Source organism: Benincasa hispida, chromosome 4, assembly GCF_027475165.1.
Source record: "Benincasa hispida cultivar pf3 chromosome 4, pf3_genome.v1.1, whole genome shotgun sequence".
In the NCBI taxonomy this organism is placed as follows: domain Eukaryota; kingdom Viridiplantae; phylum Streptophyta; class Magnoliopsida; order Cucurbitales; family Cucurbitaceae; genus Benincasa; species Benincasa hispida.
Genome location: NC_143481.1, coordinates 15949208 through 15971943, shown reverse-complemented (window position 1 = coordinate 15971943; position 22736 = coordinate 15949208). Strand labels below are relative to the sequence as shown.

General features: G+C 32.8%; 2 protein-coding genes and 2 long non-coding RNA genes across 7 annotated transcripts; 2 read left to right on the top strand and 2 right to left on the bottom strand.

The window, feature by feature from the left end:
• Positions 1–1253: 1253 nt before the first annotated feature.
• Positions 1254–3970, bottom strand: LOC150036525 (uncharacterized). Its single transcript, XR_016529297.1, has 5 exons — positions 3751–3970; positions 3232–3612; positions 2134–2536; positions 1905–2051; positions 1254–1820 (listed from the first exon to the last, which is right to left on the bottom strand). It is a non-coding gene; the product is annotated as an uncharacterized LOC150036525 (long non-coding RNA).
• Positions 3971–5810: 1840 nt separating this feature from the next.
• Positions 5811–10457, bottom strand: LOC120076884 (glutamate--glyoxylate aminotransferase 2-like). Of its 4 annotated transcripts, XM_039030834.2 has the most exons (14): positions 9995–10457; positions 9782–9913; positions 9627–9692; positions 9375–9492; positions 8935–9016; positions 8715–8802; positions 8470–8628; positions 7867–8040; positions 7646–7777; positions 7396–7461; positions 7198–7262; positions 6646–6737; positions 6277–6433; positions 5811–6126 (listed from the first exon to the last, which is right to left on the bottom strand). In XM_039030834.2, exons 2-14 carry the CDS (start codon positions 9896–9898, stop codon positions 6021–6023), a joined length of 1422 nt encoding a protein of 473 aa, XP_038886762.1. In that variant the 5' UTR covers positions 9899–9913; positions 9995–10457; the 3' UTR covers positions 5811–6020. The 4 variants fall into 4 exon arrangements, with proteins under 4 accessions (XP_038886762.1, XP_090169218.1, XP_038886761.1 ...); XM_090313092.1 differs by lacking the exon at positions 9627–9692; XM_039030833.2 differs by having other exon boundaries at positions 9782–10443.
• Positions 10297–19586, top strand: LOC120076399 (protein POOR HOMOLOGOUS SYNAPSIS 1-like). Its single transcript, XM_039030215.2, has 9 exons — positions 10297–10465; positions 16984–17307; positions 17706–17822; positions 17958–18023; positions 18119–18225; positions 18319–18515; positions 18588–18646; positions 18798–18825; positions 19334–19586. Exons 1-9 carry the CDS (start codon positions 10436–10438, stop codon positions 19390–19392), a joined length of 987 nt encoding a protein of 328 aa, XP_038886143.2. The 5' UTR covers positions 10297–10435; the 3' UTR covers positions 19393–19586.
• A 680-nt stretch (positions 19587–20266) lies between these two features.
• On the top strand, positions 20267–21844 carry LOC150036524 (uncharacterized). Its single transcript, XR_016529432.1, has 4 exons — positions 20267–21005; positions 21103–21166; positions 21276–21346; positions 21429–21844. It is a non-coding gene; the product is annotated as an uncharacterized LOC150036524 (long non-coding RNA).
• Positions 21845–22736: the final 892 nt, after the last annotated feature.

Below are 22736 nucleotides of genomic sequence, written 5' to 3'. Positions count from 1 at the left end.
GAAGAGTTCTTTAAGCAATGTGATGCAGTGAGCTTCTCCTTGTTTATTCATTGTTTCAAGCTATTCTTGAGTCCCACAACTCATTCTAAAACTCCAAAAGGATGGTGGGGAAGATCTTGAAGTGGTTCACAGTGCTTTTTGGAGAAGATTATTGCTGATTGATCAAGATCTTGAAGGGTTCTACAAAGGTATGACTACAAACTCTCTTTTATTAGATGGGCATGCTTTAGTTTCAGCCAAAATTAGTGAATTTGAATGTTCATTGATCCTTGTTACTTTCGCTGCATGTTAATACACTCTTACATTTTATATCTTCACATAAAGCTCAAGTACTCATGTAATAGTCAAGGGACTTTTAGGTTTATTGGATTTTTATTAAGCAAACCATCTATTCAATAACTTATTGAATTTTCAGAATAAGTTCTATTGTTTACAAACCACGAGTTTTAGGACATAAAACCTAACACTTGCAGCAGCAGAATTACTATAATCTAAGCTCTAAATTGCTTTCTCTATGTTATGCTACTTTTTCTTGTTGCAAGTCTTCTATTTATAGGCGTTTTTCCTCAGCAACTTGTGATATGACAGCATTAATTTTCATCCCCTAGTCAACCGCCTAGCATTTCAGTTTCTTTTTAGACGCCGACATTCAGATGCCCATACTTGCAAGTGGTGATTTGACAGGAACAGCTTGAACCAATATATATGTTATGTGTTGGAATCCTTCAAACACATGCCTTTGCGCTAGTTGAGCCTGCGACACTTAGTGAAATTTATTGAAATCTTGCAATGAGATGCATTAGTGATGTAGTTTTATCAAAAAGATTTTTTTTTTTTTTTTTTTTTTTTTTGTAAAGGTTAGTAGTGTTTGAAGAATTCCATGCGTTTTCCTTTAGGATATATGAGCTTTTATCATTAAGAATCATGATTGTTCCAACTATCGAGAGACAATAACTTGTATTTCTACAAGTTATCAATCACCATCGTCAACCAAACCGATATAAGATTTGGACTGCTCATGATGGGGGGTTCTTCCAATATCAACCTCTACAACATTATTATTATTACCATCAACACGAGAAGTCCCTTTATTATTGTTTCTCTCATCGTGATGAGTCCTTATATTACAATCATGAACAAATCACACAAAATATATAATGAATAAAGTGATCATACATGATAATCTTAAACAATCGTGTAAAGATTCTCTAAATGATCTTTTAATATTTTTTTCAACTAAACGGTCGTTTAGGTTTATCTAAATGATCGTTTAATATTGTCCAAACGATCGTTATTTTTTATAGATCTTCAACGACTATAAGGATACATAAATGCATACCTCATTCAGACATTGGACTAGCAGCTTTATTTCGTACAATTGTTGGCCTATCAGATGATGTTGGACAGTATAGGTATCACCCATCTGACGGACCATGGTAGTCAAGTTCGCCAAATTTTTGCGAAGTTCTTTAATTTCCTCCCTAAGAACTTTGAAGAATCTGGAATGACGATGTTTTGAGGACTTATGTTGCCTATTTAAAGAGTCGTCCTGTCCCTCTTACCCTTCTCATGGTTAGTTTGAATCGGCCTACATGGTTTTGGCTCTATGACATGATGGTCAGTTACAAGTTGATCTACATGGGGTTCATCTGACGGAGGGTGTTCATGCTCCCCAACATGCTAGTCGAACCCATCGTGCCCCCCAAATGACTCATGAGTAACGAGAGAGTGTTCATGCCCCTCAACCTTCTCAATCCTTCTTTCTTCAACATCATGAATCACATCAAGTCCTTCCAGTCGGTCCTCTTTATACCTTGTCTCTTTTACGTTCGGTACAAATGAGTAAGTCAGAATACATGAAACTATGATAGTTGCCAAGAATTACTAAGCGATTGGTTACTTACTTTATTTGGGTGAAAAACATTCTTACTCAATGATTTATAAGATGAAGCACAAGAACAAGTCCATCTAAGGCTTCTAAGAATTGCAGCCTTGCTGACTTTGATGGCTACGAACTCACTTGATGTGGATAAAATTTCGTAAGCCCAAACCTATATTATAGGAGCTTTGTTACACATACATAATACATAGATTCAATATAGATTAAAGTGAAGTGGAAACGAAAGTACATACCTAGAATACAAGTGCAAAATCCTTTATAGAGTAATATGAGGCGTGATGAGCATTTTCTGCTTTCTTTGTCTCATGTGTCTCCTTCCCGTGCATGATAATCTTCATGCTATTCAATGTACGTTTAAAAAAGATGGACGATCAGTCCTAATGTCTAAAGACTTTAGGGTCATCGACAATCCCAAATGTCTTCACATTGAATTGGGTTTTCTTGTCTTTTCCAATCATTATCATTTTGATGAATAATGCTAATGCAACCTTGACAGTATCTTCATCGTTTTTAAAAGTGAACTTCTCGAATGCGATCTCCACATATTTGCAAAAACTATCCTTATTATTTGGGTCCTTCGGTCCAAGAATGAGTTGTCGTAGCCTTTCATCGCTTGTTTCTCTTTCTACTATTTTCCTAGTTAACCACAATCCAGTTATCAAATTATAATCATCCTGAAGGATGTTGAATGATATGAAGTCTGGGTTCGTATACGTTAACAGAAAATGGTGAAAAAGTTGCCCACTAAATACAAGATCTACGTCCAAGAGTGGACCAAAGATCGTTTTCCTATACATTCTCATCTGCTATTCTACCAACTTATTCTTAATCACAAACGCAGTTTTAAGATACTGTAGCAAGAACATATTTTTCAATAGGGACGGCCATCTTAGCAAGCTGTAACTAACGTATATATTACAATAATAAGTAAACAACCGCCTAAAAAAAGATCGCTTAAAAATACTAAACGATCACATAACAAAAAATTAAACAATCGCGTAACAAAAAACTAAACGATCACCTAACAAATAACTAAACGATCGTGTAACCAAAAACTAAACAATCACCTAACAAAAAACTAAACGATCGTCCATCTTTATCTAAAAGATCATTTAAGTTTCTCTAATTGATCGTTTAGAAAATACTAAACGCTCGCCTAACTTTAATTCAATGATCGATTATGAACGAATACACGATCATTTAACAAAAGTTGGACAACCGCTTAATTAAAGTTTGGGAGATCGTTTAACAAAAGGTAGGCACGAACGTTCATATAAAAATGGACAATCAATTTCAATATTAACATGTATTCAAGGAGAAGAGTCACATACCTTTCAGATTATGACGATGGTAAAAAATGCGTAGAAACGATCGACGAGAATGTAGCCAAACGCTTGGATGAAAATCGAAAACAATAAGAGAAAACGGGAGAAACTTGAGAGAAAAATCAAGTAAGCGAAAAGAATGTGAACGATTCCTTGTAAAATATTCATAAAGGCGTGGTTGGTGAAAAGAGCTTTTAAAATTGGGGATAAAATTGATACTCCGCAAGGACAAAAGGTTGTTTTAAGAAGGGATCATTCACAAGATAGTTTTGGATTTTGGGATCATTTGGTGAAATTTTCCCAAATCTTTGCCCACAAAACACAGAATCGTCTTTCCCCTTCCTCGTTTTCTTTTTCTTCAATCTTCTCCACAAAGAAAAGTTCCCACTGAACGAAAAAGTTTTCTGTCAGCCCACAAATAGAGATCCACAAAAACCCACAAACAAGAAAGTTGCAAGTTTTAACTCATCTTTTTCTTCTTATTCTTCAATAATCTTCCCCACAAACAAAAGGAAGCAAACTCACCTTCTTCTTCTCCAAGACCCATAAACTCTCAAGAACACCAACCCCAACCCAACGGCGAACAGTGAGTGTCGAACAGTGAATGGCCCGATCGTCAACATTGATGAATGTTACCTAAACGAGCGGTGAAGAGGATGAGGAGCAATGACATGTCAGGAGAAAGGTGGTGGCGTGGGGTGGGAACGAAAGTATGAAATCCCTAATTATTTTAATTTTTTTTAACCTATTCAGCGGTTTAGTTCGGGTTTGTTTGAATAATTATAAAATCTGAATCGAACGGTGGGTCATCAGTTCGGCCCTCACACTCAGGTTTGTTGATTCTAAAATGTTGAGTATTTCAGGATCTATTAGCCAATAATTAGAATTTGAATGATGTATGTCTAAAATTTGTCCAACGACTTATTAAACAAAAATATGAAAGATTTAAATACTAGACTTGTAAATTTACCTAGGTTTTTTTAGAAATATGTCTTAGAAAATGAAGTTCAAGCAAGAATTAAGTAAATGGAGTAAAAATTAGTGTTTAGAGTTGAGTAGTAGATGAATGTTGTTCCAAGTAATTGATAATTGATATGGTAAGATTTAAGGGGTGGAGCTGATAAGTAATAGTAATAAACAAGCAAACATTGCATTACAAAAATACAAATCAAAAACCACCCCAGAAATCGTGTAAACAATTTGCTAGTTCGTTAACCACAAATGGAACTCGAAGATTAAAACCTTCGAATCAATTATAGCTGTGTCATACTCACATGACACATTTTTTCCAATTGATCAGTATGTATTACTAGTACCACACAAGTAAATTTTTTAAAACACGCAGTAGAGACGGGAGTGGATTAATCACCTATACAATACAAAAGCTAGTAGTTGTGGAGATTTATATATATTTTAGGGGATGAGTGTTGGGTAGCAGAGCAGTAGAAAGAAGAATGCTCGGCAAATGATGATGAAGTGGAGGCAAAGAAGGCCTGGAGTTGAGAGTAAGGAATGAAGTGTTTGCCGCCATTATTATCGTGGACAGTCCAACTCATGGTGATGGGGCCGGGGAGAGATTTGGACTTCCTCGGCGGTGGAGGGCAGGTCAAAGGCACTCCAATTCTAAACTCTTTATTGGTTGGAGTAGTTGGTTGTTCCTCTTGATCCATCTCCGCCGCAATTGGCTTCGTTTTCAAAAACAAACCGCGCTCATCCTCGGACATGATCGCCATCATATAGGAAGAGATAACTGGAAAGCAGTAAGTAAAATATGGGGTTTGTGTGGAAATGAAAGAGGGAAGAATATGGGGTGAATGTTCAACTTAAGAAGATGGTGCCGAAAGATTCGGTTTCATAAATGAGGAAGAAGGAAAAGAGTATTCATCCAATTTCAATTTCTGGATTCTGATTCCTATTTCGTCACTACTCCCTATCCTGCTCTTTAAAATCAATAGGAAACAGAAACCACTCCATGTAACTCGTGAAATAAGCAGACCGGATTTAAATACCACTCTCACTCTCAATTCTGAAAGGCCATTATTATTAGGACAGAGAAGATGGGATTCTTTAACTCTACTTCAGAGTCCCAGTCGGAGTTTGGTGCCAACGTGTCAATGATTAATTATGAGGAGGTTAATTTAAGTCTCGATTAGAATGCATAAATACAAACAGCTAACCCATTAATAATGATGATGATCACGTGGAATGGAACCCCGCCCATTCTCTTCCCTAATTGTTGATTCCAATTCTAACTTATCACTTTTGTTTTATTGCTACTACTTGGGTACTCTTAATTACTCTCTCCCCCAAAACCAACACTCATTTCATCAATTCATACACGGACTTGTTGGGTCCTTTTCCACTACCTTAAGAACACAATTCTCTCATTACTCCACTTTTCTTTTGTTTTCAAAAGCATCCCACCGTTGCCTTATTTCCTACTATCTACAATGAGGCTTTAGAAATCGAGAGCCATACCCAATCCCCTCGCATATCTACACCATATGGCGGTCCAATCTATTTAGCATATATATTTTGTGATGATATTGATAGGATTATTTACATGTACAAGAGGGAAAAGACGATGAAGGTCCAATCTTATCTCTTGCATACACTTCATAAGCCATAGCGTTAGGCAATGTTTCTAAAAGAAGCTTAGGCAAAGTTTACAAAACATATACATCTTAGATTACACAAACGAGCAAATTTTATTGAAGGAAACCAGGAGATATAGCTAGGTTTGCAGAAACAGATACCATCTTTATAAGTGCGATATAGCGTTAGACAATGTTCCTCTATGCATATTGCTCCATGAACTCATCATTGAACTTTTTAAAACTAGCCATGATCGCCGGCATCTCCTCCTCTGCCGGCAATATGGTTGTTCGCAAATGGAAGACCCTGCAAAAAAAACATAAACAAAAAGAATATAACATTTATTCCTCTCTCTCTCTCTCTCTCTCTCTCTCACTGCCAAAACAACTGCCACCAATTTAGTTTGAAGGGAAAACAGTAATTGATCAAAATGATGCCCAAAAGAAGAGAGATTACCCTTCTTTCTGTCCAAATCCCGAGCCGGGGACTGTCGAAATTCCAGTAGCTTCCAAAAGCTTAAGACAGTAGAAAACATCGGCTTCTTTTCCTGCTTCTTTTGCTATCTCTATTGCTTTAGGAGGCAATTGGATTTGAGGGAATGAATACATGGCACCTAAATCCCAATTTTCTCTGTTATATATTTATAAGTAATACTTACACTTGGCTGTCTAGCTCCATTTTTGCAGCCCAGTTCAACCAAGACAGAAAAATCAGCTTCACATGTGGCCCCATGTGATTGGGCCACGTGAGGCAACAAAAAATAGCTGCAGCCCAGTTAACAACTAGCTAGTTTCTACTTATTAAACAGCAGACACAAATTTTTACCTTCAGTGAAGTTGCAGACTACATTTTTGCAGCTGTTAAAACCATCTGTCATTATCCTTGCCCTTCTCCTCAGTGAGTCAAGGATCCCTTTGCTACATTTTCATGGTTCACATTTGATTATTAGTATTTTTTGGCTTTTAACATAACCACTCTTTTAAAGATATTACCAGAAATATGATATGCTTGGGAAACTTTCCTTATTTATTAACAAAGAGGGAGAATTCGAGACCTCCCTCTCTCTCCCATCAATCCCATAAGGAGAGTGTTATACCAAAATCATTCCTGACTTCTCATGGCCTCAATGGCCTTACAAATACTCCTCTCCTCACTTGTGGACCCCCCCTTCTTTCCTCACATAACTAACAATATTCCTAGGGCCCACATCCTTTCATTACATTTTGTTACATTTTGCCTATCTTATTATCTACCCTCTCCTTGGTTTTCCTTCTTCTTTCATATACTTTTGTTACTAGGCGCCTATCAAAATACAAATGGATAAATATTCAAAAACCATAGTCCAACAAGTTCTGAAGGAGTTAGGCTGAGGCATACCTTTCATGATGATATTGCTCATAGGATGCATCTCCAGGTTTGGGTGGATTGACCATAAGTCCCATCTACATTGTACAAAAGAAGTCATTTTAATAGAAAGAACTAGATGAATTCAGGTCCAGACTCCAGATTCCACTCGTTGTCTCTCCAAATATAATGACTAGTACTTAAAAAAAAAAAGAAGTAACGGTCTCTTACAAATACTTGTGCAGGAACATTCGGACTGAGAGATATTGATGCAATCTTGTAAATCTCATCCACTGTCTGCAGCATGAAAAGCACATGTACAGAAAATTTGGATAACTCGCTTTACATATCTCAAAGAGAAAAGCAGGCAAACAAGGATGAGATATTCATTCAGAGTGTGACAGAAGCAAAGATGGGAGGATTCTGGTGAGATGACTACATGAGTACAAAGAAAAATCAATAACTAAATTATAGAAACGACCTGAGGAGGAATGTTAGTCATTTCAAAGTATCCACCACGTTGTCCGCATTCGCCCCAATATCCCTTTGACACAGTGTGGAAAGATATGAGCTGAAGTTCCTTGCTGATTGGAGGCCCCATATCCATTAGTACCTTCCAATTTTATAGTAGATGCTACTTAATACAAATACACAATTAGAAAGGAACGTGTTTACTATGTCCTAATGGCACTGTCACCAAACCTTTTTAGAACTAATGAAGGGTCGTTCATCCTGATAGATGTTTTGCTGATAAACTTCATCACCAAGTAGTGCTAGATTTTCTTGAAAACAGAAGTTCAAAACTTCTCTTAAATTTGCTTCACTAAGGCATTGACCAGTTGGATTACCAGGGTTTATGATTACCATTGCTCTAACCTAGTTGTTTGACAGAATGTAAGAAGGATTAGGTCGTGAATATAATAAACAATACATTTATATGGAGTTATCTAAATAATACATTTACATGGAATTATCTCACACACAAAATTAAATTAACCAAATATGTTGTAATGATTGGGATATATAAGGATATATATCTGAAGTAAGTATATATTTGAGGAACAAGGAACTAAAAAAGCACAAATTTGATCTTAGTTTTTGTATTGTTGTAATTTTAAAAATAAAAAATAATAATAATAATTTAAGAATAAAAAATAAATAAATAAATAAAAATAAAAAAACCAGAGACACACTCATCAGAGTCTGCATTAAATATTACCAATCCCATTTTACATACAAACATCATCACCCAACATTAAACACAATTCTTGATTACCAAAAGGCATTAAAGAGAGCTATGCTAACCGAAATTCCTTGAGAGCGGGCTTGTGCAACGGACTGGCGAAGATCATTGACATCAAGTCCCCAGTTGGAGCTCTCATTTAAATAATATGGAACCAAGGAACCACCAAACAGAGCAATTGTTGCAGAGTAAAGTGGATATTGAGGGACTGGAACGAGAATCTGGCAAGACAAAGAAATGTAAGGCAACAACAACAACAAAAAAAAAAAAAAAAAAAAAGCTGAAAGGATCAAAGAATATACATTACCCCATCACCTTCACCACGGATTATAGTATTCAGTATTTGCATCACACCTTTGCTGGCCCCATCTGTGAGATATATCAGTTCTGGATCACTGTCATTTAAACAAGTTGTAGTGAGCTCTCATTTGAAAACAAATGTTGAAATTTATTCGATAAACATCAAATCAATATCAGGGTCAGGAAAATTTTAGAACTTCTTATATGTCTAGCTAGCATTGTTATACCTTGGATAGCCATCACGCCTTTCTATGAACTCTGCCACCTCCTTTCTTACTCCTGGATTTCCTCGGGAATCACTGTAAGCACCTGAAAGAGTAGCTCAGACATGAATTGTTTGGTCATTGGTTGGCATGCCTGAGCTCTTCACGTAGACACCTCAATTGAATAATTTCAAACACAACGGTACTTTTAGGTGGTGAAGATAAATAGAATAGAAGCAATGGGTTCCCTAATAACACAAGAACTTCAAGGAAATATACTAAATTAAATGGTAATAAACATTAAATGGTCAAGAAAGCCTAGTGTATCTACTGTATTTGTTACTAGAACTATAATAATATGGCCATAATTGAAGAGAATTATTATATGATCAGCAGAACATCAGAGCTCGTAAAAAGGGATTATGCAGAAATTGCTTCATTTGAATTAATAAATTATTTCGTACCTAAACCACCCCCAATCATTGAAAGATAATGTTTGGCCCTGGCAATTGCATCAGGAGGAAATAATTGTCCTACATTAGGATCATCTAGAAGAAATGGGGCTTGGCAAAGAGCAATTACCTGGAGAAGAATAATATATATTTTTAATGATTGAATTAATATTATGCAAAAAGGTTATGCTAAGCTAAGCAACTTGAGTCATTCAATAGCATTTAGTGTGAAAATCACCACAGAGGAAGGAAGTTGAAGTGAACCTGACGAGGAAAGGTCAAAGGTTTTTGGCCAAGAGCGTGAGGGTTCCCAACATTCGTAAAGATAATCTGGAAATTGTAAAAGTGGAAACAGAGATACCATCCAAAGCCATATGGATTATAAGGAATACGAAGAAAAATAAAATGGCAAAGCAAACCTTTTTTCCTTCTTTCGCAAGCTCGGAGGCTCGAAGATACAATTCTCCTCTAACCGCATATTGCACCTTCTTCATGTTCTCATTTATAGACTCGTAATCTAATGCTTTCAGACCCATTTTCAGATGCTCAAACTGATACATGGGTGGGAAAAACATGGGAAATCACCAGAGTTTGACCCAAACAGCTTGCTCTAAACAAATTTAAAAATATACCTAAATTCGAAGATTCCTTTATGATGTCTCTATTTTTCTGAATTTCAGCTTTCTTCTTCGCTCCCTCTACGAGCTGAACAAGAAAGAAGAACTTCAATGGAGGAATCCTTTATCTATCCTGTTGTTTTTTCCACTACTTAAGCCGCCACTCGTCAGTTCGAGACATACACCCTTGATGTAAAACATGGACACTAATCTCCCCCTTGTTTTTCTGTGTCCATATTTTCTAAGGAAAATAAAAGAAAAAAGGAAATGTGTCCATATCGTCTTCTTCGTCGTGTATTTTGTGCAGAACTGGACTGGCAACACAAGGGACAAAGAAAGCTTGGTCAGCAGCCCTCAGAATTGGCTTGTCGTTAATGGGATGCTTTTGCTCATGCAACGGACTCATCCCTCACTGAAAAGCCGAATCTTTTTCCAATACAATGCAGCAAAAGCGTGATGGACGCAAATATTTGTTGGCGGAAGGAGGTAATAAACCTTTTCCTTTATTTATTTATTTATTTATTATCCCTTTTATTTAATAATTTAACAACATGCAACTAACTATTTGACTCCTAAAACCTCTATTTGAGTCTCATTTGTGGATCATCTCGTTTTTAATTTTCAATTTTTTTTAATTTATAATTTTTTCTTTTAAATTTTTACTATTGTTTTCTTGAGAAATATTTAAATTTTTAGTCCAATTATAAAAGACAAAAACAAATGGTGGCCACTATATTTAATATCCTACTAATTTTCTTGATATCCAAATATTGTAGGATTAGACGAATTGTCAGTGAAATTAATTCACATAAGTTTCCCGACGGTCACAAATATAAAAGAATAATAATAATAACAAAAACAAATTTTTGAGAAATAACTTTCAAAAAAATCAAAATTTAACTTTTTTTTAAAAAAACCATCCATGAAAATTGATAAAGAAAAAGAATAAACTTACAAGTGAAGTAGTATTTAAACGTAAATAGAAAATCAAAAAAGTTTAATAGCCACTAAAATGGGACCTTAATTTTTCTTTTAGCTTTTAAAACTAGGTTTGTTTTCAACAAGTTTGTAATCATGGTTTAATCTTTCTAAGTAAACATTAAATTTTTAACCAAATTTCCAAAACAAAACAAAAAAATAACTTTTTATTTTTTAAAACTTGATTTGAATTTTAAAAACACTCCTAAAAATATACATCAATATAAAGAAATCAATAGAGCAACATAACTTTTGACTAGAGATGTCCACGGAGCGGGGTGGGGTGGGGCTGGAATGTCATTCCCCATCTCCATCCTCGCTCCCCGTTTCATTCCCTATCCCATAAAATTTTCCACGGGGATTGGAGCAAGGATTCCGCTGGAAATTCGCGGGGATTGAGTTCCCACGGGAAATTTTTCCGGTTATTTTTTAGTCGATTAATTTAAATCACTAATATGAGCAAATTGTAATTAAATAATTAACTTTATCACTAAATTGATTATTATGATTAATTTTAACTGAAAATTTGAATTTAAAGATAAATTACTCAAATTCTGGTCTAATAAAGTTAATTAAAATTTTTAGTAGAAAGAAATAAATATAAATCAAATTATTTACATATATGATCTAAATTTAAATATTCAATTTAAACATATTTATTATCTTTCGCAATAAATAATCAAATTTGAAATTTAAATGTAATATTTATATAATAATAATAACAACATAATATTAGATAATTATACTAAATAAATAGGTAGAAGCTAATTAGGGCTGAGATGTCATTCCCCGTCCCATCTCGTTTAGCTCACCCATAATTTTTTTCCCTACACCCTCCTCCATTTCCCGTCTAATCGGGGAATCCCACCCCGTTCAGGGCGGGCCAACATGACCATTTCCGTGAGAAAATTGGACATCTACTTTTGACAAATGTGATAGAATTTTCTCCAAAATATATTAGAAAATCTAAATTAATACATCATTCAAGTTTGAAGTTTAAACATATAAAGTTGAAAGTTAAACGATAAAATTAATACAACCTACAAGTTTAGAGTTAGAGCTTTCCTTTTTCTTTTCTTTTAATATGAAACTAGGGAAAAAAAATATCTTTTTAGTTCTCTTTGAAGAATATGTATATAATTTTCAAAACACGTGTTTTTAATTCCCGGATGTTTAGAATATGTTCATTTGGTTCTTAAATTTTCAAAATATACCTTTTTAGTCCTTAGATTTTTAAAAAATAGATTTAAAGGTCCATGCAGTAATTTTTTATTATTGTTTTAAATTATATTTTTTTAAAAAAAACACCTCTTATCTCATAAATTGTTTTTTAAACATATTTTTGTAAATCAAAATTTTATATAATTATATAAAATAAAAATAAAAATAGACATACTTTTAAAAACATGGAGACTAAAAATGTACATTTTGAAAGTCACACCTATTCTAAAAAAATTAATAGTAAGATTTGAAAATAGGTGAACCAAGTACACCTATTCTTCGAAACTCGAAAAATAAAAGTAATTTGCCCAAGAAACTAATATCCCAAAGATCATACATTATTTAATCAACCATTAATCTTATTGGCTAAATTGTAAATTTAGTCTCATTACTTTCATGTTTGTATCTATCTTTTCCTAAAATTTAAAAAGTGTTTATGAGATTTCTAAACTTTTAATTTTGTACCTAATAATATATATTTGGATTTTACAAAAAGCATAATAAACATTTAAATATTTAATTAAATATTCAATCTTATGTCATAAAATTTTTTGCATTTAAATCTAAATTTTAATTTTATAATTAATAATTTAGTCACTTGATTAAAAAAAAAGACTAATAATTTAAAAATAATGCATAACAGAAGTATTTATAAATATTATTACATTATCCTTACACAAATAGTGAATTACAATATTTCAAAAGAAAAAATAAGAAGGAGATTTTGTCAATCGACAAATTTTATGTTCCGTTTAGATTATATTTGCGATCATAAAAAATTATTATAGAAAAATATTAACCGTCTACCTTATTTAGTATAATAAATTATTTATTAATATAACAAAATCGCTTTCTAATTTTAACTAGGGGAATTAGAACGTATGACAAAATTTAAGGTTTCGTTAAACTACCTAGAAATTCCTAAATCCCTTATTTCGTCATTTGGCAAAATTTATGCTCCGTTTAGATTACATTTGCAATCATAAAAAGTTACGATACAAAAATATTAACCGTCTATCTTATTTTAGTATAATAAATTATTTACTAGTCTAACAAAATCACTTTCTAATCTTAACTAGGGGAATTGGAGTGTATAACAAAATTTAAGGTTTCGTTCCGTAAAATGTAAAACTACTGCCCACGAATAAGATTTATAGCAACTCACGTGTCATGCACATGGCCACAAATTCCTAAATCCCTTATTTGCCCCTTCTCTGATTCGTAGTAGTTATTGTTGATGAAACTACAAATATGTAAAATAAAAAACAGGGTCGAGTTAGGTATACAGAGTAATGGTTGATATTGCTCAAGAACAATTGTCCTCCTAATTGTTTAATCACTTTTTGAATTAACCTCACCTTAATTAAATATCCTCATTTTTCTACCAAATTATATTTTAAATATCCATATATTATTAACTTTTATGTTATCCATATATTTTATTCAAATATTTGATTGGTTTTTCATTGCTTTATCCGTATTGTATTTTATTCAAATATTTGAATTGTTTTTTATAATTTTTTATATACATTGTTAATAAATTAGTTGTATATTTCTCATATTATTAATAAATTAGTTTTATATAATATTTTTGCTATTATTTTAACGATTTAGAAAAAAAAATATCAATTCGTAAAAAAATGGTTATAAATCAATTTAGGTTTTGTGCTACTATTTTTGCTATGGTTTTACAACGGATTAGACCTCTCTTTGATGGTCGATGGAATGAGAATTCTCACTACCATGATTCGTTCTCACTACCATGATTCATCCCCACTACCATGATTCAGGGTTCAACCATTTGTGGAATATATCCAAGGTAATTTTTTTCCTCCGCTGAGTTAACTATATTTCGTTTGATAATGTACCGGATTGGTTATGCCAATTCGAATATTGTTGAAGATAAAGATATTTTGTGGTTGATATAGTTTTATTTGCTGATATTCGTTAATAACAACTGTCCTCCTAATTTTGTTCATGTAGCTAATATAATCTTCCTATTTTATTATTATTTTATATCTTGTTTAACAACTTTTCAAATTAATCTCACCTTAATTAAATTTCTATCAAATTTCTATTTTTAATATCCATATATTATTAAACTTTATTTTATCCGTATATATTTATTCAAATATGGTTTTTCATTACTTTATACGTATTCAATTTTATTCAAATCTTTAAATTGTTTCTCATGATTTTATACATACATTATTAATAAATTAGTTGTATATTCTCATATTCTTAATAAATTAGTTTTATATACTGTTTTTGCTATTATTTTAACGATTTGGAAAAAATAAATATCACTTCGTAAAAAAAATGGGCATAACTTTGGTTATTCACACAGTGTAAAACAAAGTCCAAGGTTATGCTGATATTTCTTAACAATAACTGCCCTCTTGATTTTGCTCAGTTAACATAATCTCTATATTTTATTATTATTAAATATCCAGATTTTTCTACCAATTTTATATTTTAAATATCCATATATTATTAAATTTTATTTTATCTATATATTTTATTTAAATCTTTGAATGAGTTTTCATTACTTTATTTGAATAAATACCCATATATTATTACATTTTATCTTATTCATATGTTTTATTCAAATCTTTGAATGAGTTTTTCATTACTTTATACGTATTCAATTTTATTCAAATCTTCATATTGTTTCTCATAATTTTATACATACATTCTTAACAAATTAGTTGTACATTCTCAAATTCTTAATTAATTAGTTTTATATACTGTTTTTGCTATTATTTTAACGATTTAGAAAAAAAAAGAATATCACAGTGAAAAAAAACGATCACAACTTTTATTATTCATACAAAGTGTACATTTTTGTTGTGACTTCTTTAACAAGCTACTGTTTTTGTCATGACTTTACAATGGATTAGAATGGTCGATGGGATGAGAATTCTCACTATCATGATTTTCGAAATTTTGAGGTGCATATTCCATCAAATTCATGATTCTGAATTAACTATGTCTGGTTTGACAATGTATCAAATTGGTTATGCCAATTCGAATCTTATTAAAATTGTCGAAGATAAAGATATTTTGTGGTTGATGTTAGTTTTATCATAGTTCCCCCAATTTGATTTTTGTGTAATGGTTGACCATGTCTCATTTATTGCTCCGAACATTAAAAATACACTTTATTTGAATAATGAATTAGCATCATTCTTCCTAATCTCTTGATGGCAACACTAAAATAGTTGATTTTCAAGATTTTGATTCCTTTCAATCTTGTATTGTATTGAAGAAAACAATTTATTTCTTATACACGTGGATTAGACATTTCAATCTTATATTGTATTGAAGAAAGAAATTTATTTTTTATACACGTGGATTAGACACTTTGTTAGAATGCATTGTTTAGTGTGGGATAAGTGTCTAGGTAAGGTGTATTTGTTGTTTTCAAATAGTTATGAAACTTTCACACATTTAGAATTCCATATGAGTTAGTTTTGACAATTGTTAATCATTATTTTTAAATTTTATAATCCGTTTTGCTATTTTTACAATTCTAAAAAGTTTTTTTTGCATTTTATCCAAATAAAAAACTTAAATTTTGCTATTTATCTAGTCAATCCTTTTAACTAACCTATAAAAGTTGATAGATATTGGTTTTTAGATTTAACTTACCTAAAAATGTGCTAACTTCTTGACCATTTAACTAAATATATTATAATAATATCATTTTATATTAATCTATTTTGTTATATATATTTCTAAATGTTAATTAATTAATTTTTTTATAAGAATTATTTTTTAATCACTTATCCAAAAAGATATTGTTTAAAAACTTTTATGAAATTATTTAGATTAAATAAAATTAGTTGGAATTTAAAGCATAGACATTTTAAAATAAATTATAAATTAATTATTTAGACGAAAACAATTAAAACAATAACTCTAGTTTGATTCATATAACTAAATTACACAAATCTAATATTAATTGACCAAATAGTATAGCTAGTTTTTTCTAATTTAAATTAAAATTTAACCAACACTATTTTACTTTATTTCACAGCTGATTTTTTTAGAGGGAATAATACATTTTTTGTAGTTTCTATTTGGTCCTTAAATTTTAAAATGCTACACATTTAGCTCTTAAGTTTTGAGTTTTGTTTCAATTTAGTTTATAAGTTTCAAAATGTTACAATTTTATTATTGAGATTTGAATTTTGTTTAAATTTGGTCTATGGATTTCAAGATTTTACATTTTTAACCTCAATTTTCATTAAATACTTACTTTCAATCATTGATATAATTTTTTATTAATTAATTAAAAACAATTAAAAGTTAAATTTTAAAGACAATTTTAAAAGTGATAAAAATAATAAAACTTAATTAATTATAATTTTTTTAACGATTTTTAATTTATTAATAAAAATTAACTCCAAAAGATGAAAAGTGACTATTTTGTATTTAGTAAAAAAATTAACGTTAAAAGTGTAAACCTTAAGACATATAAACCAAATTGAAGTAAAATTCAAATATCAAAAATAAATTTACAGCATTTTAAAATCTATGAACTAAATTAGAATAAATTAAAAACTTAAAAACTAATGTGTAATATTTTAACAACTAAATAGAAATTAAATCTAAAATCTAGAAATCAAAAAGTATTTTTAGTCTGGACATCTACAGTAATTACTTTAAAAGTTAGAACAATCCTGAACGGAAATTAATGGGATAATTTAGTGAATGGATAAATAATGCATCGAGTATTTTTCATTCGATATTATTATTTAAGAGGGACCTCTCGAGATAAATAAAGATTACAAAGAGGGCAGGTGATTTTGAAGAGCGGGAGAACCGGAGAAGTATCGTTGAGAGAGGGAAGAATGGCGGGATTTGAAGGCATGGTGCAGAGCAAAGAGCAAGCGCAAATGTCATTAGGTGCCATTAGAGACCAGTGGGAAATTCAATTCTCTCGCTTCGTTTGTTATCCAAACAGCAGCTTCACCAACGGCAACCTCCGTCCTCTCCTTCCCTTTGCCCGAAATCGCCCGCCTCGAGGCACATGGATCTCCTCGTCTTCCACTGTTTTCCTACAACTCCACCATTGCTCCACCTCTGATTTGATTCTTGTCGTATGCTTACGAGACAACATCCTTGTGAGTTTCTACTTGCTATCTGTATGTACAAGTACATTTATCAGATACGAAACCTTTGTTTCCGCTTAATTTTACGCGTTCGCTTCTTCATGTTCATCGATCTCTATGTTTCATGCATTAAATGAAGTTCTTATTGCATTTCTTTACATTCATGTAGTTTCTTATCGATTCCTCTGAAATCAACCATATCTTATGCTAGTCTCCGCCTAAGGAGTTGGTCTCTTGTTTGATTTCATTTTATACGCTTTAATCCGTAGTTCAAGTGCAGCACCTTATATTGAGTTCAGTCGTTTAATACAAGAGTATTCTGCCAAAATACCGATCTAAGCCTCAATTTATATTAGTTGGATGAGTTAATTGCAATGGATGAAACATGTCTTTTTTGCATACTGATGTAGGAAGAGCACTACCTTTCCAAGCTGCATTTCTCATGGCCTCAGGTGTCCTGTATCTCTGGTTTCCCAGCCAGAGGCACCAGAACTATTTTTGGAAGTTATAGAGATTCAGCTGACGAGGCAAGTCGTAGTATATTCATCGAGATTTTCGTAATTCCCTTGGTGTCATGGGATTTGAAATGAAGTAGTTCTCTGAGGACGAGTTTGAGTTGTTGAACCTGACAAGTCACTGCGGCACTTGTTTTTTCTTGGCAGATCCAAAAGTTTGCCCTAAGATTTTCGACATCTTACGAAACTGATTCGTTTGTGAACATTATCAAGGTATTTAATATGAAATGCTTTTATGGATAGGTTTAATGAAAGATATCTCTATTCTAAAAGCTTACCGCTGCTATTATGCTATTCTCGCGTTTCAGGAAATGTTGAAGATAGCAAGTGATATACAGCCAATTAGCTGCAATTTCGAGTCTCAGATTTCAACACAACACTCTGAGTTACTATCACCAAATAGACCGTCTGATAGGTGAATGGAAATTCTCTGATAATCTAATGCATCATTTTCTTTTTTATAGTTAGAGAGAGAGAGAGAGATTTGATGTATATGTTATGTTTCCAGTCTTTCTGAAGAATTGAGCAATTCTACCGTCCTCCAGCCCTACACCCCTGAAATGCCTTTGAGCTTACGAGATACTGCCGAGACGTATTCATTGTCTCAGGAAAATAATGCACATTTTGACCACTTTGACAGCATCTTCGCAGCCTTGCCTCCCAGTTTTACTTCTATGCTATCTAACTTTTCAGATGTCAAAAAAGGTAGATACCATGACAAATTTAGAACAAAATATCTTTCAAATCATTGTATTGACCAATTTCGTTCGTTATAAGATCAAACTGCAACTCGAACATCTGCTGCAAAAGATGTTGATCTGAAGTCTCAAATCATGGTATGTTGCATTGTTACCAAATGAAAATTTCTTTAGAGCTGCTCAGTATTAGGCTTTGTTTTGACATTGGAAACTCGACTTAAAACTTAATATTGTTCATTTTTCAACAGCATGATTGAATCTTTAATTTATTGATTTTGTTTTGGAACAGCGATGTATGGGGGATTCTTCCTTTCAAGGTACGGCTATATCAAAAATTAAATTAAACTTGCAAATCTTTCCATGATGCCCTGCATTTTAGAAATTGCTTTAGACAATTCAACATGATGGTGGGAGGTCTACTTTCAGGATACACATTTTATTTGCTTTATGTAATCTATTTTCCTTTATGGGCTGGGATTAATTTTCTTTTCATGTATGTTTGTAAAGCCCGTGCAACCTAGGACCGGTTAAAATCTGCAGTGTTGGGCTTGTTCACAGGCTTTTCGTCTATGTAGTTTGCGGTCAGTTCAATAATACACGGCACACGCCATTTCTACAATCAGATTAGCTTAGAATAGCTAGTAAAAGTTTTTTGAAGTGTGTTGTGAGTTTGTCTAACTTGCCACTGCAATATCTCTCTATATGGGCCTACTTTTTGTTTAACGGGATGCAATTCCAGATTATACATTCCCATAAATTTCTTATTCGTTCATAACCGTAATATGAGATACTGATCTATTGGTTTAAATTATTGGTGGCTGCCAGATATGTTGAACAGAGTTGAGAAAATTATCAACGAAGTTGGAGGTGATTTGGCGCTGTAATTCTCAGGGCCATATGCACGACATTTGACGTCGTGAGATATCCATTAGCCCCCATCTTCGGTTACAAATTCGAGTTAGCACTTATGGTCGTTATCATTTCCTGTCTTTTTACCTCTGGTTTGCCCGGAACATTAGACTTAATTTGACATTTATTGTCTTAATTGTTAATATTAGCCCCATTTTCTTGGTGATAATTTGGAAAATGGACTGAACAAAATTATAAAGAGAAATTATTTTAAAGGGTAAAATTGTTGAAAATATTTATAAAATATAGTAAAATTTCGAAACTATGAATGATAGATGTTGATAGACACTGATAGACTTAACAATGTCACTGATAGACCAGTGTCTATCAGCATCTATCATTGATAATTTTAAAATTTTACTATGTTTTGTAAATATTTTGACTCATTTTTCAATATTTATAAACAGTCGAATTATAAATACTGAAGATGTAGAATTATTTTATTTTGGTTAATTAATTCTTAGGGGAAAAAAATAGTTCTCACTATTAGTTTGCCATTAATTATATAACAAATAAGTAAATGTGACTACAAATATGTGTATTATATTTCCCTGTGTATTGGAGCCACATAGAACTATTAAGCAAAAAAATTTAAGATAGCGACTCCCAAGAAAAATTGAGGTTAATATATAGTTATATAGTTAAAAGACTATTGTCCTTGTACTTCTATATACTTCTAGTAGATCTTAAATTTGGTCATCCAAAATTTATTTTTATTGAAACCGATTAAGTAATTACAATAATTTTCATGCAAGTATATTTTTAAATTTATAAAGAAAATACTAATATAGATTTATTTTTCATTGAAAATACAAGAATTAAATTTGAACAATGAAAAGTACCAAATATATGACTAAAATGATTTTAACATTGTGAGTAAGTTTCATCCATTATATCAAAATGAGCATAGTTCGACTGAATGGTGTTTGTACTGTCAATCTCAATGTAAGAAAATTGATTACTCTCTGCCCATATGTTGTAAGAAAAAGGTTTCATCCATGACATATTTTCAATTTCCATAATTACGCTTGGAAAATGGATAACAATGCAAGGCCTTTCATTTATGTTCAAAGTTACAATTATCATTTAAAAATAGTTTGACCCTTTGGAAGGGTTAGATTTTATTTGAATTTGAGTTAATTGGTGGATCTGTATTTGGAGTTGAATAATTGGGTTAAGATAATTTTAATTGGAATAAATGGTTGAGATTTGATTATTGAAATTTATAAGGAGAGTTTGAGTCTTAATTCAATCTTTAATTCTATCTTTGAAACTGGATTAAGTTTGGGACATCTAAAAGTTGATTTTTTTAAAAAAAGTTAATTGGAGGGAATTAAAATTGTGTTGGGGTTAATTGGTGGCTGCCGTCCTCTACTGGCCGCGCCGCTCGTCCACCTGCCGTTGTGGGTCTGCCACCGCTGCCGTCCTTTGTCAACCCTCGCCAGAAGCCGCATGTCGATCTCTCTCTCTCTCTCCTCTCGTGTGGTTGTTCGCGCCGCTGTCAGCCCTCACCGTCGCTCTCTCTCTCGTGCGGTTGTTCGCGCCGCTGCCAGTTCTCGCTACCGCTCGCCGGAAAAGTATCTTTTGGGTGAGTTTTGATTAATTTGTTGGTTTTTAGCAATAGGTCTAGATTACCCATTGAGTCATGGATTGATTTAGTTTTTATCCAATGTGTTTGACCTCAGATTTAAGCTTGGAAGGAATTTTTAAGTTAAGAACGTGCTACCCAGAGTTGGAGATTGATTTTAGGTAGGCTTAACAAAGATTTTTGTATGTATTTCGAGTTGGAGATAATTGGTTAATTGATGTTTGAAATTCGACTTAAAGATTTGAATTTAAAATTTGGATCGTGTTGTAGGTTCCAATTCGAGAATTTTGTGGAGTTAGCTGCAGCGATAATATATTTTTTTCTTTTGGATTTAATTTGAGGTAAGCGATACTATTATCGGGTGTCTTTGTACCAAGTGTCACGATAACTTTAAGATAGTAGATTGTGAACTCACTTGTGCAGATAGTGAAGTGGCGATACGTGGGTGTCGACACATCTAGCAAAGGTAGAGGACCAAGAGAAGTATCATGATGCGACCGAGGAGAATGGTGCATCATCCAACACACCAACATAAGGGGGCAAACATGCCATGTTGAACATTAAGTAGAAAGACAAGTCACCATGTCATCGGTGGTGTCAGTAACAAACTCAGTGGAGGCTAGATGGGGCCCCAGGCCGTGACTTTGGAAAGTGGGGTTCAATCGCGAGTTTGGATGAGTGGCTTTAGAGTTATATGCATATTGATAAGATATGCAAGCACATTGAATTTCATGTTAATCAAAATTCAAATGGGCGCTCTACGTTGGTAAGTGATCGTTTGCTACATTTCATATGCATGAGTGGCAAAAAGGAAAATGTTTAGAATGCACTATAGGGGGGGCATGGTGTCAGCTTTCCACCACTCCTGGCCCTTGTGGCCTAAGTGAGCTACCCATGATACATGTGTGTGCCATGGCATGGGGGAGCGTTATAAGACAAGTGTCTTGGGCGTATTCTATCGAGAATTGGATCTTATGGACAATATCTGTCACACCCCGCACCAGATTACCCTCTTAACTTGGATGGAATGGTGACTGCAGCAGTTACCAACCCTTTTGCTGGCACTTACTGCCCATCTTACCTGTTAAATTTTGCTCAAACCCTGAATACATACATATTAACTCAGAACTTAACACATTCATATTACAGGGTTTCGCAGCATTGTTTATACATGGATATTACAACTTAGTGAGCCCCATCAAGAATACTAGTCTCTAGACAGACACATGTGTACTAACTAATATAGGTCTTCAAATACGCTTCCTTCAACCTGTTCCTTTGAGTGGCAAAGCAGAAACAGAAAATTCTTTTGGGAACTGACCGCTACCTGAAAAGGAAAAACATTTGAAAACATGAGCTAGAAGCCCAGTGAGTGACTTAATAAAAACATAAATCTCATGCTTAAATTGAAAACTCGAAAACATAACACTAGAACTAAAATATACCAAGCAAACGTGTACATAAAACCTTTAAAACCATTGTATCAGAAACCTGAATCTTAGTTGAGAATGAACATTCTTTGCTCTAATTTCCAACGCCAAACCATGGCCAGATGAGACCTCTACTTCGACTTGTTCATACTGAACTATGGCTAGGGGAGATCCCTATGTCGATCTCTTTTAAATATACCGATGGGCATCTCAAGCAACTTCCTTTAAACATAATATTGATAACAACTCTTAAACATCATTAAACATCATTATTTCCTAATTCAGAACGAGCATACATCGC